The sequence below is a fragment of the Myodes glareolus genome, chromosome 4 (assembly GCF_982192425.1).
Source record: "Myodes glareolus chromosome 4, mMyoGla1.1, whole genome shotgun sequence".
Classification (NCBI taxonomy): domain Eukaryota; kingdom Metazoa; phylum Chordata; class Mammalia; order Rodentia; family Cricetidae; genus Myodes; species Myodes glareolus.
In genome coordinates, this window is record NC_142029.1 from 10313935 (window position 1) to 10341759 (window position 27825).

At 46.7% G+C, this 27825-nt stretch overlaps 1 protein-coding gene across 7 annotated transcripts in view; it reads left to right on the forward strand.

Annotated features, from left to right (window-relative positions):
* The window catches only part of Fbxl2 (F-box and leucine rich repeat protein 2), a 49372-nt gene that overhangs the window by 8297 nt on the left and 13250 nt on the right, over positions 1 to 27825 (forward strand). For 5 of the 7 annotated variants that reach the window (XR_015001676.2, XR_015001677.2, XM_048424069.3 and 2 more), the window contains exons 2-5: positions 817 to 878; positions 20047 to 20101; positions 20252 to 20326; positions 21886 to 21980. Coding sequence is in view for 3 of the 7 variants with exons in the window: in XM_048424069.3 (XP_048280026.1) it covers positions 817 to 878; positions 20047 to 20101; positions 20252 to 20326; positions 21886 to 21980 (287 nt within the window). In the remaining 4 variants the exon portion in view is untranslated. Of the gene's footprint in view, positions 1 to 816; positions 879 to 20046; positions 20102 to 20251; positions 20327 to 21885; positions 21981 to 27825 lie in introns of those variants that run through there. The other 2 variants (XM_085688986.2, XM_085688987.2) reach the window with 1 other exon arrangement.

Genomic DNA, 27825 nt, shown 5'->3' on the forward strand with positions numbered 1-27825 from the left:
AATGCAATTTCAGCAATGGAACTCATATATATATTATATATTACATATATAATTTTTGAGTACTTTATTCATTTTAATGCCATTATAAATTTGATTCCTTTTAAAATTCATTTCCAAGTTGTCCATTTCTAATGTATAGAAATATATTTTCATGAAGCTGGAGAGATGGCTCAGCAGTTGAGAGCACCGGCTGCTCCTACAGAGAACTGGAGTTCAGTTCCCAGCGCCCACTTTGGGCAGACAGCTCACAGCTGCCTGTAGCTCCAGCTCCAGGAGATCCAATGCCCTCTTCTGGCCTCCTAGAGTGCTGCACTCAGATGCGCACACACATAACTAAAAAAAGTCTTTAAAAGTATATCATTTCTGCTTTTATAAATGTGTGACCTTATGAGCTCTTTGATGAGTTACGGTTTCTGGAATTGTCTCTACACAGTCCCATGTCATTTATGTCCTTCTGTTTCTCTTGCTGTGTTCTCCCCGGAGCCTCCAATACAATGCAGTACACGAATGGCTGTGTTGCCATTTTAAAAAGATTTATTTTATTCATTTTAATTATGTATATGTGTTTGTTGGGGTTTGGGCAGTAGATGCACTTGTGTGCTGGTGCCATGGAGGCCAGGGGTGTTTGGTCCTGTGAGCTGGATTACAGGTGTGGTGAGCCGCCTGACGTGGGTGCTGGGCACAGAACTCCAGTTGTGAAGGTTTTGTTTTTCTGTCGGACAGTAAGTAGTGCTGCTGTGACCCAATATAAAAACGTGATTTAGTTTTTTTCGTACATTAGCTGAAGAACTGTTGTACCGTTTCTCTCTGCTGCAGGTTTTCTCAAATAGTGATGATGGCCTTATCAACAAAAAGTTACCCAAGGAGCTGCTCTTAAGGTGAGTGCATGCGTGTTCGAGAGCTTGGGTTTGGCTCGGGCCTCCAGTTTCAAAATCGCTTCTGTCTTGGTGTAGTCCTGAGCCAGGGAGGGTCAGAGCCCGGCTGACGTTCTGGTGTTATTTTATGGCATGCTGTTCAGCTTGTTCCTAAGGTTTCCTTGGTCTACTCCAGAATGTATTAAGTTTGAAATCATTTTATAATGTGATACATACTGTAGCAGTCAGCAGGTGCCCATGTTGAATATAAATAGATAATTATAAATCAATTAAATCAACTCGGGGAAAGGTTATTGCTATAGTTATGGGCTCTTGGGGTCGTAGTGTTTTTGGCATTTTCTAAGAGATGAGAGATTCAGCAGTCACAAGAGATGTATGGTTACGATGTCCTAACCAAGCAGCCAGTGTGCTGTTTTCCCAGGTACTGAGGAACAAAGGGACATCTGTGTACCATGGTCATTTTAGAGTCTGCAGGTGACACTGTTGGCCACTAGGCCCTGCAATTTTTTTTTTGATTCTGCAGTTATCGAATGTTAGTTGTGGAAGCTGCCACATCTTAATTCTTTACAAACAATTGACTTATGTTCATGTGACAGTCTTTGAGTGGCATTTTCCAAACCGTTGCCAATATCCCACAAAACAGGAAGCAGGTGCTAATCTAAGGATGGCCGTTTCTTTGGTACATCTGTCTTGTCTGGAAGGCTGTTGTGCATGACTATAGCCTGGAGTGGGGCGCTGTTGACAGAAAGTTTGTGACGCTGTAGAAGATGCTTATGTCTTAGAGAGAGGTGGGGCACATGAGCCTACTCCCTGGCTATACTACTTGTTTTGTTTTATTTTGTTTGTTTGTTTGTTTTAAAGATTTATTTATTTATTTATTTATTATGTATACAGTATTCTCAGTACTCTGCCTGCATGTGTGCCTGCAGACCAGAAGAGGGCACCAGATCTCATTACAGATGGTTGTGAGCCACCATGTGGTTGCTGGAAATTGAACTCAGGACCTTTGGAAGAGCATGCAGTTTTCTTAACTGTTGAGCCATCTCTCCAGCCCCTTGTTTTTGTTTTTTTGAAACAGGGTTTCTCTGTAGCTTTGGAGCTGTCCTGGAACTCGCTCTGTAGACCAAGCTGGCCTCGAACTCACAGAGATCCGCCTGCCTCTGCCTCCTGAGTACTGGGTTAAAGGCATGCGTCACCACTGCCCAGTTTGAGACTAATTCTTTATTATAAGTTACGTTTATTTGGGATAGAAGCATGCACATGTATGATTTGGTGCACCTGTGGAGGTCAGAATCTCCTCCTATCACATGGGTCCAAGGATGGGACTCGGGTCGTCAGCCTTGGCAGGCGCCTTCACTCACCGAGCCATTGTGTCAACTTTCTCTTCTGGAGTAAATGCTGTTAGGCCGCATCTCTCCTGCCAGACCACGTTAAACTTTCTCTTGAGTCAGTGGGGGTGAGAACTTAGCTTCTTGTGTAGTAAACACATTTTATTGGCCCCGGAGTGTTGTCTCTGGGGGTTGTCTGACATTGATATCACAAGTGCTTACCACTTAGTTAATAAAAAATACTAACCAAGGCAGAACTGTATGGGAAGGGTTGTTTGTATTTTATCCCAATAAGAAGATATTTGGATAAGAGAATCATCTTTGGCATTTTGACCTTTTCCAACTCAAAACTGGTGATAGAGAAGGACTGGATAGCACAAACTGAGAAGGGCTTCAGAAAACGGAGGAGCCATTGGATCCAGGGCAGACTGTTGTCAGTGAGCAACTGCAGGGCCATGGTCCAGGCAGCGCCTCTAGCCTCAGCCCGAGGGCTCATGGAGCACAGGCTTCAGGCCGCTGTGTGAGCCCCAGCCAGCATTAGTCATTCAGCCCTGGGCTGTGATTAAACTCCACCCTCACAAGTGCTGCTGGTGTTTGTGACTCAGGGCCACTGGCTTCCTTTTCCCCTTGTGCTAGGGCTAACTTTTCTGCTCAGTCACGAAGTGGTTTCTATTTGCTGATACAAGGGAATGAAAGTCAGAGTAGGGGATTCTGCCACTCTGTGGCCATGTGGTTTCTGAACCCGGCTTAGAAGTTAGTTCTTTTGTTGTCTTTGGAACTGCCAGCCTGTGACACCCACGGCTGACCCAACTATGGGCCAAGTGTCACAGACATTCTGGAATTGTTTAGTTATTGCAGTGACAGTCTTGGTTGAGAGATGAAAAAATCTAGAAGAATAAGCATGTGGAAGACAGTGGGGAGTAGGGAGCCCAGAGCAGAAAGTGGTCTCCTGAGGAGCCTGAGACAGGTGCCAGGCGCAGGCCCAGCCGAGAGAAGACTGTAAGGACACAGGATTCCTCTCCCTTTGGTCTCCACGGTCTTTTGTTTTTTAAAGATTTGTTTATTTGTTTATTTATTTATTTTAAATCATATGTGTTTGTGCCTATGTGGGTGTGTGTCTGTGAGTGCAGTGCCTGCAGTGTCCAGAAGAGGGCGCTGGATCCATGGAGTCGGAGTTGTGGTTGTGATCAGCCTGGTGTGGGATGCCGAGAGCTGAGCTCCGGTCATCTGTGAGAGCAGTGCACCTCTTACTCACTGAGCCAGCTCTCTAGTTCAGTCTGCTGCCCATCCCCTGAATCCTTGAATGAAGAGTAACCCAGGAAGAATTGAGCTCTGGAAAAATATGATAAACTGGGTTCTGAACATTTCTTAAGCAAACATTTGGTACTCTCAACTCTGCTGATAAACCCGACTTCCTCTGTGCCCTTCATTTTTGTCAACATCCACTTAGCATTAGCTTGTCTCTGCCAATAAATAAATTAGGCCAGGCCTGGTGGTGTACCCATTTGATCCCAGCACTGGGGAGGAAGAGGCAGATGGATCTCTGTGAGTGCTAAGTCAGCTAGGGCTACACAATGAAACTTAGTTTTTTCTTTAAAAAAGGAAGCCGGAGAGTGGTGGCGCACACCTTTAATCCCAGCACTTGGGAGGCAGAGCCAGGCGGGTCTCTGTGAGTTCAGGGCCAACCTGGTCGGGCAAGTGAGTTCCACAACAGCCAAGACTGAGTCACAGAGAAACCCTGTTTAATGACCCAAAGGGGGGGACTGTGGCGGTGACGGGGGCTGGGGGGAAAGGGCTTGCTATGCAAGCATGGAGACCTGAGCTTGGACAAACATCTGGACACGGTGGTATACACCTGTAACCCAGTGCTGAGGAGCTGAGACAGGAAGACCCTGGGGCTTCACTGACTGGCCAGCCTTGCTAATATGGTGAACCTTAAGTTCAGCAAGAGACCCTGTCTCAAAAAACTAAACTAAAATAAAATAAAACAAAAACGAGGTCAAGAGGAGACTAAGGAAAGACCCCTCAATGTCAACCTCTGATCTCATGTGCCCACATGAGTGTACATGCACACACATGCACACATGCATACACAGGTGCACACATCATGCACACAGACAATAGCAATCCACGGTGTGTAAGTTGTGCACATGGAGGTTGTAGTCATTAGGTATAGCTTTCAAGTCGTGCACAAGGCTCATCTGTCAATCATTTTTTAAAATGAATTGCCACTTGAGAGCAAATGTCCAGCACATTTTCTTGAGAGTTCAGGTCTCCACACCCCTGCTCTTATTTTGGAACTAGTCAGAGCAATTGAAATTTTATTTTATTTTTAAAAATTTTTAAATTTATTTATTTATTTTGAGACAGGGCTTCTCTGTGTAGCTTTGGCTGTCCTAGAACTCACTCTGTAGACCAGGCTTCCCAGAACTCAGAGATCTGCCTGCCTCTGCCTTCCAAATGCTGGGATTAAAGGTGTGCGCCACCACCACCTGGCAGCGATTGAAGTTTTTAAATACTACTGTAAGAAGTTACTGGTCAAACTACCTCTAGACAACCGTAGAGTTTTACAGGTTTGCCAAGTGTTAAGCTATCTCTGCAGCACACTTTGCCACCTTGGCGCGTGGCTTTCCTCTCAGCTCTCCTTTCTCAGCAGAACTCTGCAGGACCCGGCTCCTTAGGCCACAAAGTCCCCATCTCCTGGGCCCTTATTTTCGTCTCAGTTCAGTGATGACTTTCTAGGCTTGCTCCTTTGACTTTGTGTTAGATCGTCCTATGATGGCGAAAGCGGCTGTACTAATCTTGTTGTATTCCTAGTCATCTTTAGTACATGGTAGGATCTTGCACTTGCTAGACAGGTGCCCTGACTAACTACTAAGCCATCATCATCTTTTTGTCTCTTAATTCCACTTCTTGGTTCTTGTTTGGAGATGCTGTGTGCACACATGTGCATGCGTGTGTAGGGCTCACTTTGTAGCCAGCCTAGTCTTGAACTCACAAGTTTCCTGCCTCTGACTCCTGAAAGTCAGGATCCACTAGAAAAAAAAAACCAGTGTTTTCCCCTCATCTAGTGATTTTTATTGATAATTTTCAGAATACTTATTATTATTTCACATATTTCTTCCATGCATTTTGTTATTAAGTTTATACAACTTGACTTTTCTTTTTTCTGATGTGGGATTCCTCTCTGTATGCTGTGAATATCATTGGTTAATAAAGAAGCTGTGTTGGGCCTGTTACAGGGCAGCATAGAGCTAGGCGAGGAAAATTAAACTGAATGCTGGGAGAAAGAAAGCAGAATAGGAGATGCCATGGAGCCGCCAGAGGAGAAAGATGCAAGCCCCAGCTAGAACCTTGCTGGTAGGCCATGAGCCTCATGGTAAAATATAAAATAATAGAAATGGGCTAATTTAAGAGATAAGGGTTAGCTAGAAATATGCGTGAGCTAATAGGCCAAGCAGTGCTGTAATTAATACAGTTTCTGTGTGGTTATTTTGAGTCTGGGCAGCTGGAAACAAACAAGCTGGCTCCTACAACAAATTGGCACTCCGACATGTACTAGCTACATCCACATAAAACCTAAAAGCTTAAAAAGTAATTTTAGACACAAAAGAACAGAGTTAAGCATAACTTTTTGGTAGCTAGCATTTTGCTGGTGGTGTGCCCAGCTCCTCTAAGAGAGGTCTTTCTGATTCAGCAGGAGCAGGAAAAAAAAAGAACTATGCTGTTTCAAAATGGCAGCACAAACCCCTCTGGCTCTTTCAGGAGACTGAGCACTTGAATGATGTTTGTGGGTCCGGGTGCTTGTATGCCCACTCGGGTCCAGGAGGAAAGCAGCTGAGACCATGCTCATGGCTCAGCGCTCCCCTCCTGGGCAGGCAGCAAAATCAGGTCTGCTAGGCATGCATAGGCAGGAGAGTGTGGCAGATTCCTGCCGCCATACACAGAGATATTTCCAGGACGTGCAGTGTGCTACATAGCAGATTTAGCTTTTACTCAGATAAAAAGGGGTTTATATGCTACACAGTGCTCCCCAGAGTTGAGGTGGCGAGGAAGGCTCCCACTGGGCAGTCTCAGAGGCAGTACACTTTTCCTCCATGTTGGACATGGCGGAGCCAACAGGCAGAGCCTTATTGGCCCTAGCCGTGCCTACTTTAAAAAAGGTGCTTCTAGTCAGAAAATAATTACAGATACACAATAAAGACAATAAAGACAGATTCAGATTTAAAAAAAAAAAAGACCTCTAAATGGATCACAGTGTTGGATAAATGTATGGAGGCTTGGGAGAGAGAAGAAAAAGAGTATAGAGAGTTATACAAAGAAGTAAATGGTTTTTAAAAAATAAAACAAAAGTCTTTAAGAGACAGAGTACAGACAGTCATAGATTAAAAGGAGTAAAGAAAAATAAGCCACGTAAAGATGGAATATATACAGAGAGTCTGTATTATGTATATTATTGTGTTTTCTTTGAATTTTTTGACTGCAGAAAGACATTTGATTCTGGGGACTGGGCAGGACAGAAACCTTTACCAATAAATGGTGCCAACATGGACAACTGAATCCACTTAAAACCTGAGAGAGTTTGGGAAGTAACTCTGGACACAAAAGAACAGAGTTAAGATGGCTTCTTGGTAGCAGCATTTTCTTGAATGGGCTCTGTTTACTAGAGGCAAATGTGTCTCATATTCCTGACTCAGCTTTAGCTGCAAAAACTTTGCAACTGTTTTAAGAGGACCCGCCAGCAAACACTTAAGTGGTGTTTATGAATAGCTGACAGCATGCTTCTTGGTGGCTGCATGGACTTTGAAACTCCATAGAGTTGTGGCAATAGACATGGCTCTGGCCAGCACCTCCGCCATGAGACTAGACTCTCAGAAAACAAAGGAATGGGGTGGATCCAGCTGTCAAAGCCACAGCTTTAATCCTAGTCATATAGCTTAGCAAATTAAAGACTCATGTGGTCAGAAAAAAGAGAGATACAGTTAAGATAGATTCAGATGATGAAAACCTTTAAATGGTTGATGGTGTATTTAAAAATATATGTAGGTTTGGGAAAGATAAGAAAAAGGATAAAGTGCTTAAAATAAAAAAAGAAAGAGAGTAGGTGGGTGTGGTGGCACACACCTTTAATCCCAGCACTTGGGAAACAGAGGCAGGAGAATCTTTGTGAGTTCAAGGACAACCTGGTCTACAAAGTGAATGCCAGGACAGCCAAAGATATAGAGAGAAACCTAGTCTCAAAAAACCAAAAATTAAAATTAAAAATAAATAGAGTTTAAAATAAAGCCATGTAAAGTTGAAAAATACATAGTTTGGATACTGTATGTTATTGTATTGTCTTTAAATTGTTTGATGGCTGAGGAAGAAGCAAAAACTGTTAAAAATATTTGATTATAAATGCTGCTGGACTAATCCAACAAATATATTTTGAAAATGCCTTGACTTCAAAATTTAAGTCAAAAGATATGTTACTTTGGAGAAGAGGTTTTGATTTTGTTTCCATAGGAAATGAGAGGCTGTGGTTTCATTCTGGGTTAAGAAAAATCAGGTTTGATCAAGGAAGATCCCCTGAGGAATCTCCAATAGGAATGGATGGCCATGTCTGAGTTCTACATCCAGAACAGTTTGAAGACTGCTGGCTGAAATGATCAAGCCTCACAGAATATTTCAGTCAGGACTTGACCAAAATTCTAAATTTTCTTTAGGTCCCCCGAAGATTATCAATGCCCCCAGTCAGCAGGAAGTAGCCTGGAAAACTATATCCCCATTCCCAAAAGATGGACCATGGATATTTTTCTTTGTTTAGAGTGTTGGCTACAAGTTGTATGGATAATGGTCTGGAGGAAAAAAAAACTAGACAAAGGAGGTTAGATTAAGAGTTCTTGTTTTGAAAACAAAAGGGGGAAGTGCTTTGGGACAATGGCCTTGTACCCTGTCACTTGTATTGTTTTAATAAAATGCTGATTCTCCAGTAACCAGACAGAAAGTAGAGGTGGGGCAACCAGAACAGGAGAATGCTGGGGAAAGGAAAAGCTCAGTCCGCTGTCGAAACCCAGACAGAGGAAGCAAAATGAGAACACCTCACTGATAAAAGGTACCGAGCCACGTGGCTGACACAGACAAGAATTATGGGTTAATTTAAGATATAAGAATAATTAATAAGAAGCCTGAGCTAGTAGGCCAACTAGTTTATGATTAATGTAGACCTCTGTGTGTTTCATTGGGACTGAAATGCTGCAGGACTTGGCAGGACAGAAACCTCTATCAACATCTTTTTTTTTTTTTCTTTTCTTTTGTCTTTTTTGTGTGTGGGGGGGCGTGTTTCAAGACAGGGTTTCTCTGTAGCTTTGAAGCTGGTCCTGGAACTAGCTCTTGTAGACCAGGCTGGTCTCGAACTCACAAAGATCTACCTGCCTCTGCTTCCCGAGTGCTGGGATTAAAGGTGTGTACCACCACCGCCAGGCTACAACCTGACTTTTTCTACACACCTTTCACTCATGCATTAAAGACTTTCTTAGGCCAGGGGAGATGGTTCAGTGGTTAAGAACTCAAACTGCTCTTGCGGGAGATTCTCAGCACTCCAATCATAACCACCTGTACCTCCAGCACCACCTTCTGGACTCCATAGGCAATGCATTCATGTACATTGACAATGTACAATGCATTCATACATAAGACACATATGCAAATGTGTGACTAAATAAAAATAAACTGTTTAAAAACAAAACTGTTTACTCTTGGCTCTCGCATAGCTTAGTAGCTCACACCTTTCCTGTCTCAGGGGGACTCTCTTTGTCACTGTGGGAGTGGTGTCATCCAGACTAGCCGAAGACGGCTTTCACAGATTTTCCACACTGTCACACTCTCTCTTGGTTTATGAGTTGGGATTTCAGCCATATCTGTCAGTGTGACACTTTACCCTCGGATTGTGTGCTCTTTCCTTCAACTGTTTCTACGTTTCCTCAGCTTCTGTGTTGTCCTTTTGTTTTTGATGCTTAGTCTCCAGAATATTCCTGAGGAAAGGTGTGGGAGAAACATTGTCCCAAGTCCCTGTATGTCCTTTTTCATTCTTACAATGATGAAATGCTGTGACCAAAATAGACTTGGGAAGTGAGTATAGGAACTCAGGCAGGGCAAGACCTGGGAGGCAAGGACCGAAGCTGAGACCATGGAGGGAGCTGCTTACTGGCTTGCACACTATGGCTTGCTCAGCCTGCTATCTCAGAGAACCCAGGACCGCCTTCACAGGGGTGCCGCTACCCACAGTGGGCTGGGTCCTCCTGTTAATCAAGAAAGTGCTTGCACACAGGACAGTCTGACAGAGGCCTTGTCTCAGCTGAGATCCCTCTTCCCCGGGTGACTCTAGCTCCTGTTAACTTGACAAAAGACCAGCCAGCATTGTCACCTTGTGTCATTTACATTGAAAAGCTAGCCCAGCGCATATTAAACTGGTTCACATTTCCTCTTCCTGGTTAATTTAGATATGTTACTCTCTCTGTTTTCTTGATATCGTCACGCTAAGGGATGAAAAACAGTCCTGGAGTTAAGGCCAACAATGACCCCAAACTTGAATCTCCACCGCTCTCTCTGTGTCTTTCTTCTGTCTGTAGTCTGGTTATTGGCCTGTCCTCAGCCTATCTCACGCATGTGCGCGTGTGTGAGTGTGTGTGTGTGTGTGTGTGTGTGTGTGAGAGAGAGAGAGAGAGAGAGAGAGACAGATGTCTTCCCATGCCATGTGTCCTTGTATGTGTGTATCACGTGTCTCGTGTGTGTGTGATCTGTCTTCCCAGGCCATGTGTCCCTGTAGTGTCCCAAAGGCCTTCACTCTTGTGTGTGCTGAGCAGCACAGGAAACATGGTGTGGGATAGGCATGAGTAGGGTACTTTACATCCTTCTCCCCTCTCTCCCCAAGATAGGTGTAGCCCTGGCTGCCCTGGAACTCACTCTGTAGACCAGGCTGGCCTCGAACTCAGAGATCCACCTACCTCTGCCTCCCGAGTGCTGGGATTAGAGGCTTGTGCCACCACCACCTGGCCTTTAACAGGGAAAGAAGTTACTCTCCTTACCTAAGCTGATGCAGAACAGCACTTGAAATGGCAAATGGATGTTATCTACCTATAATCACATGTTGCTTCCAACACTTGTGGGGTACTTGTTTTGTTTAAGATTGCGTTGAATCTGTTGGCTGTTTTCAGCAGATGATGCAGTGCACACATATGCATGTACATCCTTTATGGAAGAATACAGAGTTGAAGAGTAAAGCAGGCCAGGCAGTGGTAGCGCATGCCTTTAATTCCAGCACTTGGGAGGCAGAGGCAGGCAGATCTCTGTGAGCTTCAGCCCAACCTGGTCTACAGAGTGAGTTCTAGGACAGCCAGGCTGTTCGTTTCACAGAGAAATCCTGTCTCAACACCCCCCCCCCCAAAGATATTTTTTTATGTGTGCATGTATATGTCTGTGTGAGTGTGCACCAGAAGAGGCTGCCAGATCTCTTACAGCTGGAGTTACAAGTGTCTGTGAGCTGCCTGATGTGGGTGCTGGGACCTGAACTTGGGTCCTCTGGGAGAGCAGCCAGTTCTTTTAACCACTGAGCCATCTCTCCAGGTTCTATTTCTTTTGTATAAATGTGTGTTGGGTGGGGATGCACCACACTGTGCATGTGGTAGTCAGAGGCTGTCCTCCTTCCTTAGGTTAGTGCCGCTGTGATGACAACATGGCCAAGTGCAGCTTGGGGAGGAAAGGGTGGGTTTCACTCACAGGTCTACATCACAGTTCATCATCAAAAGCAGTAGTGCAGGAACCTGGAGGCAGGAGCCGATGCAGAGACCATGGAGGGTACTGCTTAACTGGCATGCTCATTGTGGTTTGCTCGGGCTCACTAGCCCAGGGATGGCACCACCCATGATGGGCTGGGCCTTCCCTCATCAATCACTAATTAAGGAAATGCTCTATATTGTTGCTTATAACCTAATCTTATAGAGACTTTTTTTCTTATTTACATATATGGTTATTTGATCTGCATATATGTCTGTGAATCACATGCACGCAGGGCATTAGATTCCCCTATGACTGGAGTTACAGATGGTTGTTAGCCATCATGTGGGTACTGGGAATTGAACCCAGGTCCCCTGGAAGAGCAGCGGTGCTCTTAAGCCCTGAGCTAACTCTCCCACCCCCTGGAGTCCTTTTCCTAAATAAGGTTCCTCCTCTTGGGCCTTGGTGGTTCTCACCTTTCATCCCAGCTCTCAGATGACTTTAGCTTGTGTCGAGCTGACAAACTGTCCAGCATAGAGGACAAGTGGCGGAAGCTGCTTCTTTCCGTCCACCATGGTTCTGGGGATGAAACTCGGGACTTTGAGCACGGCAGCTGAGCCACCCCAGAAGCCCACGGTGTCCTGAACAAACCTGTAACATGAGCCAGATTCCTGGAGCTAGTCCTAAGTAAGAGCAGGTCTCTGGGCAGCAGTGATAAAGGGGAGAGAGTGGATTCGTATTCCATATGTCTGAAGGAAGAGAAGCCTAGAACTGTCTTCCTGAGCTAAATTATTCCAAAATGAAGATGTAATAATGACAAGTTGTAATTCGTGTAGCCAATTGGCAATTCTTCAAAAACCAAAAACACAAAATAACCACAAAGTGGTAATTCCTGTCTTGGGCACACTGTAGCCCTGTGTGTCACCGTAGCCCGGGTGACCTGGCAGTGGGCGCTCGTCCTCCCTGCACTGGGTTTCCTGTGCACTCAGGTAAGGCTGGATCTCCAGATGAGCAGAGTGAATAGCAATAGCTAATAGTAAGGCAGCTAACAGTTCACTAATAGAAGTTACGTTAACTCATGTTCGTCCCAGCACTTCCAAGGCAGAGGCAGAGGCAGAGGCAGGTGGCTGTCTCCCAGCTTTATGGCCAGCTTAGTCTATGTAGTGTGACCTTGTCTCAAAAGAAAACAAAAAATTACACAAACTTAAAATTGCTTATTTCTGGATTATTTTTCATTTAATATTTTGAGATCACAGTTTGCCGTGCCAAAATTGATGCTGCAAAAAAGTCAAAGTACACAATCAAAACATTTAAAAATGCCAACAATTACATGTACATGAATAGTCACAGCAGAATTGTTCACAAGAGCCAAAATAAGGAACAGCAGATGCCCATCAACAGATGACTGAGCAAACAAATCGTGATATAAACACACAAAGAGGCATTCAGCCAGGAGAAGTACCTGTAAATGCCAGTGTGGGTGAGTGTGAACATGCCAGTGCGAGTGTGAATATGCTAGTGTGGGTGAGTGAACATGCCGGTGTAGGTGAGTGTGAATATAGGTGAGTGTGAACATGCCAGTATAGGTGAGTGTGAATATGCCAGTACGGGTGAGTGTGAACATGCTGATGTGAATGAGCGTGAGGAGCACACTAAGGAAAGAAGCCACGCCCCAAAGGTCTGATCAGTTTGTTTACTAGGGAAGCATCCTTGCAGCTGGTCACATTGGTGTCAGCCAGGGGCTCAGGGGCATGGCTGACTACCGTGTGTGCATTTCACTTGGGGGATGAACCTGCTTCCAAACTTGACTCCAGCACTGACTGTACTACCAGTAGCTGCTGGATTTTGCGGTTTAAAGTGGTTGATTTGATGTCTCGTGGTTTCACCTCGTCCACTTAAAGCATCTCTTGTGAGTGTCAGGGCTAATATTTCTGCAGGAAATGTTAAAGATGGACTTTACTGTATCTGCCCTCAGAGCACTAACCAGAAAATAAGAAATGGGACAAATCCTCTGCAAACATTGTTTAGTAGTCATAGTATTTTATTCTTATTTCGTTATTATTGCTTTGTTTTGAGGCAGGGTCTTAACTATGTAGCCCTGCCTGTCCTATGGAGACTAGCCTGGCCTCGAACTCACAGAGTTCATCCACTCTGCCTCTCCCAAGTTCTGGGATCAAAGGTGTGCACCACCATACTTAGCTCAGTATTGCTTTTAGGAGAAAGAAAGTGTTGCTAATGACTGCCCCGTGGAGGAATTAGTGGCAGCGTGGCTGGGTGCTGGGGAGAGGGTGAGCAGTAGGGCTGAAGGTGCTGCATGAGCTGCTACTGAACTTGTGGACTGCAGGGATGGGTAACACAAGGTAGAACAGGCCTGGAGCTTAGAAGCATCCTTAGATACTGGGGTAGTGGCTCACACCTGTAAGCCAGTACTCGGTAGCCTGAGACAGGAGAATTGCTGCAAGCTGTAGGCCAGCCTGAGCTAGAGTGAAAACCAGTCACAACACTTTTTTTTAAAAAGGAAGAAAGAAAGGGGTTTGTTTGTTGTTGTTGCTTTTCTGTTTCTGAATAGGAAGGCCATGAAGACTTTGCTTCTTTGAGGACCAAAAGACTAATTGCAGACAAATTCCTTCTTTGTTTGGAGGAAGTGAGCAGCGGTGGACATAGGAGGTCTGAGAACGGGTTGATTTTCATGAGGGCTGTGGAAAGTGACCAGGGAGGTATAGCAGCTCTGTACCTGGGTTCCGTGCCTAGCCTAGGCATAGATGTATCTGCTCAACGTGGTATTGTTATTTTTGACATGTATGTATTCTATCCATGTGTGTGTGTGTGTGTGTGCACATGCCCAGTACACATTTGGAGACCAGAGGACAACTTAAAGGGGTCAGTTCTCTCCTGCCTTGCAGGCTCCAAGAAGCAAACTGAGGTCTCCAGGCTCAGTGAGCGCCTTTCCCCCACACAGTCCCTGAGCCCTACTGCGTTTCATAAACTGAACTGAACCAGCTGTGTCTCAGAGGCCCAAATGTAAGATTCTTTGTCCTAAAATTTCTCCCCATTCATTCTCCTCAAACACTGAGGGGAGGGGCAGGAGCTGTTGGCAGTGCTTGGGCCTTTGGGTTCTTGCAATCATGCAATGCAGAGGAGTTTATAGGCTTACAGATGAGATGCAACTAACAGCCCTCTGTCTCACCTACAAGAGTTAAAAACCCCGGGTCGGGGCCAGCTGCTCGCAGGGGAGCTGAGTGGCTTTAGCTGCACTTGAGGACAGTGAGCACACATGCTAAACTGCCAGAGCAAAGGCCAGCGCTCTCTGGGAAACAAGACAGATAAAATGCAGCATCCTCCGCTGGACCTGCAGTGAGACAGACAACTCAGAAAACTGATGGGGAAGAGAAAACAAGTCAGCCAGACCTCTCGGTACGGAGGATCCAGGTTCAGTTCCCAGCACCCACGTTGTTGGGTCTGAGAGTCTCACAGATAATCGAGGATGAGGAACTTTATTCTATCACCATGGGGTACTAGAGAATCTAACAGAGCCACAGGCAGGTTGGGTTCTGACACCGTGACCCTGAACAGGGTCTGGACTGGTGATGTGCGCTTGCTCAGCAGGTGTCCCTGGGACCCGGGTTAAAGTTGGGAGGAGAGAACCAGCTCCACAGAGTTGCTCTCTGACCTCTTCAGGGATTCTGCAGCTCATCTCCCCCCATATATCCACACACCATACACACAGTGATACTTTTTAAAGATTAAAAACTAGCCAAAAAATTTAATAAAAGCCTGGCCTGATGAGGTGGCACAGCAGGAAAAATACTTGTGCAAGTCTGGTGACTTGAATTCAATGCCAGATGCAGAAAACCGACCCCTCCAAACTTGTCCTTTCACCTCCACGCTGTGCTGTGACTTGCTCCATCCAGTCTGCTCCCCGCCCCACACCATACAGACACAGATAATAAATTTATACAAAAATAAACCTTTTCAAGTATGTTCAGGCTGAGAAAGATTCATCACAAACACCTCCACCTCAGTGCTAAAGGAATTTCTTGTCATGAAGACATTCTTTACGTATCTAGGAGGAAACAGTGCAGGAGGTCCTTGCAGGTAAACAGCCAGTACGTGCCTTGAGACGCATTGACTGATGCTGTGTGTATGGACTTTTTCTCCCCCGGTTTCCTGCAGACTCAGTGTAATGCCGGTCAGCATGAGTCTAGAAGGCAGATGGAAACTCAGAGGGTGAGAAGAGCGAGGAATGCATGGCCTGATGAACAAGGGTCAGGAGTCTGCACAATGGAACTTCAAAACCTAGGGAGGCAGAGGCGGGCAGATCTCTGTGAGCTCGAGGCCAGCCTGGTCTACAGAGTGAGTTCCAGGACAGTCAGGACTGTTCCACAGTGAAACCCTGTCTCAACCTTCTCCCTCACCACCACTACCACCAAAACAACCTAGGGCAGAACTCTGTAGCTAACACGGATCTAAGATGTGGGACCGAGGGCCACAGCAGCTGTCATGTCTACAAGATCTGTGCTGGCTTCTGTGGCTGTGATCAAATGCTCTGACGGACGCTTCCCCCTTGGGGCGAAGGCTCTGTTCTGGTCCACAGACTGCTCTTCATCCACTGTGGACAAGGGGCAAGCTTAAGTTTGAGACACTGGTCACATGGCAGCCACAGTCACGCAGAGAGCAGTGAGTGCCACCTAGCTCCTATGCTTGTTCTTTCTGTCCAGGACTCGGTACCTGACAGTGGGCTTCTCATCTCAGTGAGGGTGTCCCCACAGGCACACCTAGGGGCCGTCTCCGGTGACCCTAGAGTCATGTGGATGACACTGGCAATCTCCACTTCTTCCCTTTGTATTCGTGTATAGTCTTGTACCCTAGGGTTGCTCTCATGGGGGAAAGCTGGGAGCCACTTTTTAGAAAGAGTCCTCAAGGGCTATGACTAGTCCCTGCTTCAGCTAGCTCTGTCTCTTCTTTGTTTTGGGGTTTTTTTGGGGGGGAGGGGGGATTGTTTTGTTCTTTTCGTTGTTGTTGGTTTTCAAGACAGGGTTTCTCTATGTAGCCCTGGTTGTCCTGGTACTTGTGTGTCACTACCACCCAGCTTCTTCTTTGTTTTTTACTTTAAAAAATTTATTTACTCTCATTCTGTGTGTGTGTGTGTGTGCGTGCATGCATGCGTGCGTGTGTGGAGGTGAGAGAGAGAGAGAGAGAGAGAGAGAGGGAGAGAGAGAGCACGCAGGTTGGAGCACATGTGTGAAGGTTAGAGGACAACTTGGGAGTCACCAAGCCTGGCGGCAGGCACCCTTGCCTGCTGTGCCCTCTCCATGGCCCCACTGTCTGTGTCTGTCACTAGTGCCCTAGGGTCTGTCTTTTACATCGATTTCGTTCATCAAACCATGAGTCAGGAATCGGCATAGGCTGTAGATAGGCAGCTGGAAATAGCACCATGCCTATTTGTGGAAATGAGATCGCGCTCAGTTTAAAGGCGTGTGTGGGGGCACGATGGAAATACTCCTGGATGCGCTTTTCCATTCAGAGTGATCAGCACAAGTTGTGTTCTGAGCCACTTGGCTCCTGTCTGTTCCAGTCCACAAAGGTCTTGTTTCGCTTAGCGAAACAAGATTTTCCTAAACACCAAAAGAAGACTTTTCCACACGGTGGCTAGTCAAGTCTCAAGAAAGAAATTGCTGTGTCAGACTTTCCCAGGCAGTCCACTGGACTACTTGGGTTCAGATTCCAGCTGCACCCTTTTCATCCCTGCGGCTTGGTCAAGTAACCTGTCTCTGAAGTGGACACGCCCATAGTCCTCTCCTCACCCTGTGGCTATGACAAGTGACTTCACCTGTAGCTTGTAGGTGGCACATGGTGCACAGCAGTCCTTGAGCCAGAAGTGTGTGTTGCCGTTACTGGGGGATGGTAGATTGTGCCATTGTCACATGGATTGTCCTTGAGGTCCAAGGGGACCCTAACTAGTTCCCTTTCATCTCTATCATACACTTTTGCATTGGACCCCAGCATGATGTGTGCATGGGTGGTTTGTGGGGCCACTTGTGGGCTACCAAGATGGCTATTGGGCAGGAGGACCTGTGGTGTGAACAAGATGAATTCCCTTAGAGGTTACATTGGTGTGCAGAGACCCTGGTGAAGGGTGTGGGTTTATATGTAAGCACACATGTCAGCCGCTAGCATATTCTGTACTGAGATCTGTTACGGTCAGTGCAGCCTTTGGTCTTCTGTCCCTTGTGTTCACGGAGCCTCTGTTGGAGAGCGATAGCTGCCATCCCCAGTCCCATGGTTGTGTGCAGCACTGTGGCACGCTAGGGCTCTGTCAATCACCCTTGAGCCCACAAAATTTTAAATCAACACTGGCTTTGACTTTGAAGACTTTTGGGGACCATTACTGATGTGCATTTGCCATCTTATCCTGTCCCCTTGCTCACACTTGCATATCGTCTCCTTTCTACCCGCACAGCATCGTGCCCGCCCTCAGCGCGTCTTCTCCTTTTTACCCACACTGCATTGTGCACGCCCTCAGCGCATCTTCTCCTTTTTACCCACACTGCATCGTGCCCGCCCTCAGCGCATCTTCTCTTTCTACCCGCACAGGATCGTGCCCGCCCTCAGCGCGCCTTCTCCTTTTTACTCACACAACATTGTGCCCGCCCTCGGTGCATCTCTCCTTTATACCTGCACAGCATCGTGTCCGCCCTCAGCGGGTCCCCCCTTCTCGCAGTGTCTCTCCCCAGCACTGCAGCGCACACAGTGCACCCACTCTGCTGCCATCAGCACCTCCGGTGTCAGAGGAACCCCCAGGCCCTGCCACACCCATGACCACCTTCCTCTAAAACCGTTATTGTTACCGGAAAGGAGGGGGGAGGGCGCTAGTCAAAGAATCCCATGCTAACTTCAAAAGATTCCAATTATATTTCTTTATTATAAGGGGCAAACTCACGGAACAGGAATTGTAGTAAGAAGGCCGCTTGTTCATTTCCCAGCTGCCCAGACTCCTGAAATAACCACACAGAAACTGTATTAATTAAATCACTGCTTGGTCAATTACTTAAGCGTATTGCTAGCTAACTCTTACATCTAGATTTAGCCAATCTCCATTATTTTATGTTTTACCATGAGATTCATGGCCTACAGGCAAGGTTTCAACATGTCTATCTCTGGCAGCAGCTCCATGACTTCTCTCAACTCCACCTCCTTTCTCCCAGCATTCAGTTTAGTTTTCCCCGCCTAGCTCTACTCTACTCCATCACAGGCCTAAGCCAGTTTCTTTATTAACCAATGGTATTCACGGCATACAGAGGGGAATCCCACATCAAGGAATGAGAAGTCCAACATCAGGTGTGTAATGCGAGAACCAGAAAGAGAGCGAGCCCTGGGCAGGCTGGTGGGTTTTCTCTAGGTACCCAAAAGGTCACACCCTAAGTGGTCCAGCCTCTCAAAGGTTATTGGCTGAAGGAGTTCCCCATCACTTCCCCATTTTGTCTGAATAAGAGAGTTTCAAACCCAATACAAAACTATATACACTAGGAACAGATATCAAGTATAAAATTAGGATTACAACCAGCATAAACAATATTAAGCAAGGAACATATGCTAAAAGTTTTAATAAACATTCTATGCTAAGGAGTCTAAGTGTTGCATTGGAAATGGCTTGACTAAATCATAAGAGGAAGATAACTACAACTATTCAATCTTCAGCCCCATTGAAGGCCTGAGAAGGGAGATAATATTACTTGAGTAGGCAGGAAGTATGACCAAGCAGCTCCAAAATGTGCAGTATATGACAGAGACAACTGGCTACCTGAGCAATCACCCAAATTCTCATTTGCAATGTTGAAGCAACCAATTTTGACTCAGGCCTAGAGTAACTGACACACCATTTTCAGAGGCAGGAAAAATTTCAGAACCATCTTACCCTGTCTTGGCAAGGTTTGGCAGTCCTTTTCCTTATCTCCTACTTATCCAGTCCGGACACCATGTACTTTGTTAGTGGTCAAGGCATGGGCAGTTCCAAAGGCCAATTGTGCCAAGAAGAAAACAAACCCTCAGTGGAGTGTCTTCAGTGTTCCACATTCTCTCTGGAATAGATTGGTGCTGTTAGGAGCAATTGTGTCTCACATCAACAGAACCCTAAGTTATTTAAATGCCATGTTCTACAGATCCTTGAAGTGGTTGAAGATTACCTGTCTATGCAGAATACAATCTTTATGTATCTAAAGAACCTAATTAATCTGACTATATGTATAACAAACATGAATGACTATTGACTTACAATACTAAATACCTGAATAACTTAAAGACTAAGACTTTATATCAGAATATTAAATAATCTGAGTCAGTAGAGCATGAGACTATTAATCTCAGGGTGGTGGGTTCAGGCCGTATGTTGGGCGTCAGATGTTACTGGAAAGGGGGGTGAGGGCGTGAGACAAAGAATCCCAAGCTAACTCCAAAAGATTCCAATTTTATTTCTTTGTTATAAGGAGCAAACTCATGAAACAGGAATGAGAAGTCCCACATCAGGTGTGTAAAGCAGGAACCAGAGAGAGAACAAGCTCTGGGCGGATTGGCAGTTTTTCTCTGGGTACCCAGAAGGTCACACCCTCACCTGGCCCAGCCTCTTAAAGGTTACTGGCTGAAGGAGGTTCCCCATCACGTTACAGACGTCCCAGGCTTCCATCTGTCTGTCCTTTTGCTCCTCCTCCCTGCCTTTCTCATTTCCTGTGGCTCCTGGGCTTTTGCCTGGGAAAAGGTGCTTAAAGATTGTGACCTCTTTGCCAGGTGAACAAAGGGGTTTTCTCATCAGACCTTTTGAACCGCATTATTTGAGCCTCCAGTATCTGAGCCAGGAGTTGGTGCTGCATGTTAGGAGCATTAGGAGGACGGGGAATTAGAGGACGGATTAAAGCAGAAGAGGAGCAGGCGGACAGTGAGTGGGAAATTAGTGTGTGCTGGTGTGTTACCAGCTGAGGGTGTGAGCCAAGGGCGCTTGAAAATTCCGTGTGTCCAGGTGATGCCTTAGATTTTATCTTCCAAAGTCTAACTGTCCTAAGATGCTGACACCATCTCATCTTTTTCTGTCTCTCTAGAATTTTCTCCTTCTTGGACATAGTAACTCTTTGTCGATGTGCACAGATTTCCAAGGTAGAGTATTGTCTGGCTGCTAGTGTCAATGAGAGGGATGAGCTTGGGTCAAACAACATTACAACTAAACGTTTGGGAAGACAAAACATTACCTGTTCTCAGTGGATGTGTCCTTCTCACCCCACCTCCTCTCTTACCTCCACTTCCCAGGCATGGAACATCTTAGCCCTGGACGGAAGCAACTGGCAGAGAATAGACCTTTTTAACTTCCAAACAGATGTAGAGGTAGGTTAGTTCACTTAAGTTATTTTGTTTGTATTTATTGTGTGTGTATGTGTGGACATGCGTTTGCTGAGGGTATAAGTGGAGGTCAGAGGACAACCTGCAGGAGTTGGCTCTCAGGCCTTCAGGCTTGGTAACAGGCACCTTTACCTACTCAGACATCACACTGGTCCCACTTGTGGTAATGGTTTTTGAGCAGGGTCCCTCCATATTCCAAGCATCTCCAGCGAGTGGGCAGAACACTTCTCTCTCACTATTCACTTTGGAGCCCCTCGTTCCTCCTGCTTTGGTGTGTGAGTACAGAGAATGCAAGGACCAAGGGATCCACCTGTCCTCTGGAAAGGGATGCCTTAGTCCCTGCAGATAGCACCCAGCAGTAATTCCTGATCACTCACACCATTCTGAGCATGCCTTGTGTGCTAATGTGTTGGTCCTCTCAATATCAGACTTCAGAGGGGCTGCAGAGACAACTTGGTGGTTAAGAGCACTTGCTGCTCCTGCAAAGGGTCTGGGTTTGATTCCCAGTACCACATGGTGGCTTACAACCACCTGTAACTCCAGTTCTAGGTGATCAGATGTCTCTTGTGACCGCTAAGGGCTCCCCCACCCACATTGTGCACATAAACTCACACAGATAAACACACAAATTGATTAAAAAAAATTAAAAAAAAACAAACTGAAGAAACTGAGGAACAAATAGGTTGAGTCTGAGTACTTGCCTAGGGAAGTGGGCTATGCACCTGCGGGTTGACAGAAAAGGCAGAATGAAGTGTTCAAGTGTCAGGAGCTTCCTTCCAGTGCCCCTCTTTCTGAGTGTATGTGCGTCTCTGAGGTGAGGAATTTCCACACCCTTGGAGACTGGACATGTGAGACCAGGAGATGGCTCAGTGGGTAAAGGCACTTGCTACCAAGCCTGACTATCTGAGATTAGTTCTGGGGCCCCACATAGTAGAAGGAGAAAACAAACTCTTGCAAATTGACCTCTGATCTTCACACATATGCCATGGTACTTTTACATGCATACATGCATAAATAAATAAAACTTTAAAAGAAAAAAGCAATTGGACATTCCGCATCAATATTTGTAGTTATGAAAAACGCTATCCACCCATAGCTGAGGAACTGTTGACGACCGGTAGCTGTTGAGAGAGGGAGGAGTCAGTTTTCTTTAAGGATGTAACCCCTGAGCCGGGCAGTGATGGCGCACACCTTTAATTCCAGTACTCAGGAGGCAGAGGCAGGTGGATCTCTGTGAGTTCAAGGCCAGCCTGGTCTACAGAGTGAGTTCCAGGACAGGCAGGACTACACAGAGAAACCCTGTCTCAAAAAGCAAAAAAACAAAACAAGAATATGGCCCCTGGTATCATGGGGAGGGAGCTTCCTAATCCTTGGACAGGCAGTGAGGCTGTCAGAATCCTGACTGTGCTGGTGGCAGACAGGTGAGGACCGACTCAGCATCGGGTGCGGCTCTAGCTGCATCTGGAAATCTTCATTTACAGCTTATTCTGTTATGAAATAAAGAGCATGAAAAAGTGACCATCTCCCACCTTTCTCCATTTAAGGGCCGAGTTGTGGAAAACATCTCCAAGAGGTGCGGTGGCTTCCTCAGGAAACTCAGCTTGCGGGGCTGCATCGGCGTTGGGGACTCCTCCTTGAAGTGAGTGACAGCCACCACAGCTGGTGGGTGACATCAGCAAAAGCAAAGCAGCCATTCTGTCCTTTTCTCCCACTGAGTCCTTTCTGTGGTAATTTGCATCATGGGAGCTATGGCTTTGGAGCCACTGCCACCCCACTGTCCTGAAGGGAACAGCCTGGCGACAAATGGCTTCAGCTGCCCAGTATGAGCTCACGCTCCTGGACACCAGTGGGGCAGTTACAGAACGTGTGTGGAAGTGCCAGGAGTGTCCACCAAATAGCTGGCAGCAGAGGGCCGTGCCCGGGCCCTGAGTATTTTCTCTCTCCTCCGCCCCTCTACCCTCTCCTCTAGTTTCCTCCGCCCCTCTACCCTCTCCTCTAGTTTCTTCCAAGACTTTACTCACACACAAAGTAACTCAGAAGTGCCTGTACTGTAAGGAGGAATTCTGCTTACTCGTGATGGGACAGGTTTATTATGTTACTTTCATTATGGTGATCAATAGCACCTGTGCACCTGCATGCATGTCCCCTTCCTCCTAGGTAGCCATGGTTCATTGGAGGAGAAACAGGTTTGTTTGGCTTACAGGTTATAGCCCATCATTGAGGGAAGCCAAGGTGAGAACTCTAGGCAAGAGCTTGAAGCAGAGACCATGGAGGAACACTGGTTACTGGCTTGCCCGGCTTCCTTTTTTTGAGTGTATCCCTGGCCCACCTGCTTAGGAACCATGTCACCTGTAGTTGACACATGAAGCTAACTACAACATCAGGCTCAGTAGCAAGTGGCCCCAGGCTTGGTAGCAAGCATTTTCACCTGCTGGATCATCTCTCCAGCCCATGAAGGACTTTTTTTTTTTTTTTTAAGACAAGGCCTCCTGATTATGTAGCTTTAGCTGCCCTGGAACTTGCTACCAGGATGGCCTTGAACTCACAGAGACCCACACCCTGCCTTCAGGAGGGTCTTTTAAATAGAATGTAGTAGAAAGTAGGGAAGGCTAAAGGAAGGGAGGGCCAATACAGGTTGTGTGGCTTGACCCCGGTCAACACCCATGAGCTACCACAGTGAACAATGCCATTTTGAAACAATCACTGTACACTGTAGATATACTGATACATTAAAGACTAGTTCAGGTTGGGTGTGGTGGTGTTTGCCTCTAACCCCAGCCCTCAGAAGCAGAGGCAGGCAGATCTCCTGAGTTCAAGACCAGCTTGAACTGTCCTTGGCTGTTCTGGAACTTGCTCTGTAGACCAGGTTGTCCTGGAGTTCACAGAAATCCTCCTGCCTCTGCCTCCTGAGTGCTGGGTTAAAGGTGTGCACCACCACGCCTGGTAGGAAACACTGTTGAGAGGTCAAGAATGTTTGGTGATTTGTCCTGAGTTTGAAACCAAACATCTTAATTGATTATTTAGATATCTGTGCGTCGGAGGGAGACGCTGGTCCTGTGTGTGGCTCTTGACGCTCAGCACAGTTGCCCTGGATTCAGTCATTCATCTGGCTGTAGCTACCATTTGTTCCCTTTTCCTGCGGAGCAGTAACATCCTATAGATGTGCAGGTGCTATCGAGGTGTCAGGCTAACCATCTCATACACTTGTCCTAAGGGGTTGGGGACAATGGCTCAGGACTTAAGAGCACTTGCTGCTCTTGCCGGGTTCCCAGCACTCATGTCCAGGAGCTCAGAACCTGCTGGCTATAACTCCTGCCTCGGGATCCAGCGCCCTCCTCTGGCCTCCTTGGGCACCTGCACTCACATGGTACACATGGACAAATACATATTCATAAAATAAAAGTAACCTCAAACAGTTGCATTTAATACAGTAACCTTGCTGAACTTCAGAGCTTAGCCAAGTGTTGGGTGTGTTTGGAACACGCTATGACCACAGAACTGAGCAGAAGCCTCCAATACACAGCCTGTCCCATAGCACAGATGTGAGTGTCTTATATACTTTTTCAAACATCTGCATCTAAACACAGCACAGCCTCTAGAATAGCCTCACTGTTCATTCTGGTTATCATGCGGCCAGCTGGGAGCTGTGCCTCCCACCCAGTGTCTGACTGCAGGGGTTAGTGAGCTCTACTCCCCACCCCAGTGTCTGACTGCAGGGGTTAGTGAGCTCTACCTCCCCCCACCCCCCACGTCTGACTGCAGGGGTTAGTGAGCTCTACTCCCCACCCCAATGTCTGACTGCAGGGGTTAGTGAGCTCTACCCCCCCCCCCACGTCTGACTGCAGGGGTTAGTGAGCTCTACCTCCCCCCACCCCCCACGTCTGACTGCCGGTGTTAGTGAGCTATGGTCATTGTGGCCTGAATGCCTGACAGGAGCGACTTAAAGGAAGTTTCTTTTAGCTCCCTGTTTCAGTTAGTCTGTGCTGTCCACCCCGCACACATTGACAGTATGTGGCAGACACTGCTTGGTGACCAGGAAGCAGAAAGCAAGGCATCAGTGAACCATGAGAGAGAGCTCCAGGAACCCACCCCAGTGACCTGCTTCCTCTGACTAGGTGCCTCTCCTCAAACTCCACAGCTTCCTCAGCTTTACCAGCAAGGGCCCGTGCTCCACACAGGAGCCTGTGGGAACAGGGCAGATTTAGGCCTTAGCAGTGCATAGCAGCAAGGGAGGAGCTGAAACTCACAGTGTGAGTTCTCCTAACTGCTTGTCATTGTCAGACAACCATTCAAAGTACCAAATCTAACCACTTGCCACCCAGGGACTCTGCTGCAGCGGGAAGTCCTGTGCAACGGGCAGTCCTGTGCAGCTGCTGTCAATCAGGGGCTCTGCTGCAGCGGGCAGTCCTGTGCGGCCACTGTCAGTCAGGGGATCTGCTGCAGCGGGCAGTCCTGTGCAGCTGCCGTCAGTCAGGACCTGCTGCAGCGGGCAGTCCTGTGCAGCAGGACTGTCCACTATCAGGGATCTACTGCTTGTGTTCATTTATGTTGATGGACAGCTGGTGGCGTTCCCGTTTGCGTGGGTGTTAATTTCTCCTGCAGTGGGTCCCATAAGCAATGCTTGCTGATGTTTGCATGCTTGCACGATGATCCATTTCAGTGTGCCCCAGCCTCCAGCTTAAACATTTAAGAAGCTTCCAATCTATTTTAGAAGCAGAATGTTCTATTTTAGGTTCCCATGGTGGTCTGTGACTCTCCAGGTCTTCCATGTTCCTGCCAAAGTTTCGTGTGGCATAATTTCGCTGTGGCCCTAGTAGTGCACAGTGGCATCTTGTGGTTCTGCATTTTCTGATGGTCCTGATGCCCCTAGGTGTCTTCTTATGCTCTGACTCACTGCCATAGATCTTGGGGAGATGTCTGTCTAGGTCATGTGCCCATGTTTTTTTCATAGGTTGTTTTCATTCATTTTTTGAGAGTCTTTTTTTTTCTTTTTTGTTTTTCGAGACAGTTTCTCTGTGTAAGTCTTGGCTTTCCTGGAACTTGTTCTGTAGACCAGGCTGTTCTTGAACTCACAGAGATCCCCCTGCCTCCGCCTCCCAAGTGCTGGGATTAAAGGCATGCACCACCATTGCCTGGCTATTTTGAGAGTTCTTATTACATTTTTGGGTTCCAGTGCTTGGCGCAATACCTTTGCAAATGCGCTCTCCCAGTCTCTTAGCTGCCTGTCTGAAGGGAAGTTTCTGTGCATATTTATTTTATTTAGTTTTTAAATTTTGTGTTTGTGTGTGTGGGGGCCTTCATGGATCAATGTGCATCACATGTGCACAGGTGTCTGCAGAGGCCAGGGGAGGGTGTGGGTTCCCCTGGAACTGGAGATATGGACAGGTGAGCGTCATGTGGGTGCTGGGAACCGAACTTGGATCCTTTGGAAAAACAATAAGTGCTGCCGACTCACTGCGTGGCCTCCTTCCAGCCCCAAAGCAAAGTTCTTAATGAAAGACATTTTCCGGACTTTTTCCTTATGGAACATAAGAACTTATGCCTAACCCAAGGTCACAAACACCCTGTCCTGTGTTTTCCTTGTAAATGTCTTTAAAATTTTGTTCGTTTTTGTTTTCTGTGTATGTGCGAATGCCTTCATGAGTGTGCATCATGTGTGCCCGGTGCCCATGGAGGCCAGGAGAGGAACTGGAGTTATCGGCTGCCATGTGGGTGTGGGGACCGGAATGCAGGTCCTCTGCAGAAGCAGCCAGTGTTCCTGAATGCTGCACCCCTCTCTGGCTCCACTGCCCTCAGAAGTTTTGTGATTTAAACTCAGATCTATTTTGAATATTTGAGGGCAGTTGTTAGTGACTGAACCCAGGGTCCCACTCAGCCATGCCCCTGACCAGAGCTGGTTTTTCTATGTAACATGGGGTCATATTCGGGGTTGGGTTTTGCCTATAAACCTCTTACTATTCTAACAGTCTATGTCTTATTGTCAGTCACACTCTGTTTAGCAACGCTGTCACGCCTTGAAGTGAGACAGCTGCTCTCCCAGCCCTGCTCCTCTAGGATGCTGTGTTAGCTGCTCCGGTGGCCGCCTTCTCCTGGGCATCCTGGTGGGGTCTCAGGGCAGACTTGATACTACAGATCCATCTGACGAGAAGTGGCACCCTGAAAACACAGATCTGTCACATGCCTGTCACAGTGCCTGTGTATATACCTGTTCAGGTCTCAGCTGGCGCTGGGTGGTGTGAAAGCTGTATACATATTTTGTCAAACTTAGTTCTAAATATTCTTTTCTTCTAAATATTTTTTCAAAAATATTTACTTTAACTTACATTGGGCATGTTTATCTGTTGCCGAGTGGGGTATGTGTATCTGAGTGCAGTGTTCACGGAGGCCAGAAGAGGATATCAGATCCCCTGGAGTTGGAGTTATAGGTGCTGGGAACTGAACTCGGGTCCTTTCCAAGAGCAGTATGTACTCTTAACCACTGGGCCATCTCTCCAGCCCCTGCCTCTACATATTCGGAAGTGCTGTTGCAAGTCGTACACTTTATTCCAACCTCACTGTGCATTGCTAGAAATAGAGAAATGATTAATTTTTATACGTTGTTTTTCTTGCCCCCTGCAGTGCTGGAGATGGAACCTCATATATATGCACCATGTATGCAGTTTGCCACTGAGCTGCATCTCACACCAGCTCCTGTGTGTTTGTGTGTGAGCACATGTGTTACTGCAGATTGTCCCCAGAGCCTTGTGCACACCAGGCAAATCCTCTGCCATTGGTGCACGCCCTGCCCTGCGGACTCACTGATCTTTTTCCCGCCTACCGTATCTAATTTGTTGTTAATCCATCCACACATTTCATCACAGCCATGTTTAGCATGTCATCTTCTCAAATGCACAAAATCCTCTCATGTCTGCACGAAATGGCTCACACTGCATTCTGGGTAAAGCAGACAGTACTTCCAGTGCCCTTGCCTGCTGTCTTTGCTGACAGTTTTGAGTAGACTTGGATAGGACAGAGAAGTTCTCTGTTCCTTGCAGATTTAGTTTCCTCTGCTGTTGAAAACGCGCAGGGTTTTGCTGGGTGTTGGGCAGGCATCATGGGTTCCACCTCCTTGGGTATGGAGCAGTTCTCGTCCCCATCAGTGCTCTGTTGAGTTTAGGTCTGGGGTGCAGCTGCTCTATTTAACGATTCTTTGTTTCGGTCCTATCCTTTGTTGGCCTGGGGCACACAGTGTGCAGAATGGTAGATTGCTTGCATAGCCTGTGAGAGGCCCATGATCCCCAGCACCACACACACACAAAAAATCATTCGGTCCATTAATTAATTAATTCATTAAAGACGTGTTTGTTTGCACATATGTGTGTGCACCACATGTACATACACCATAGAGGCCACAAGAGGATCCTGGATTCCTTGTAACTGGAGTTATAGATGGTCTTGCACAGCCTTGTGGGTGTGGGGAACCAAACTCAGGTTCTCTGCAAGAG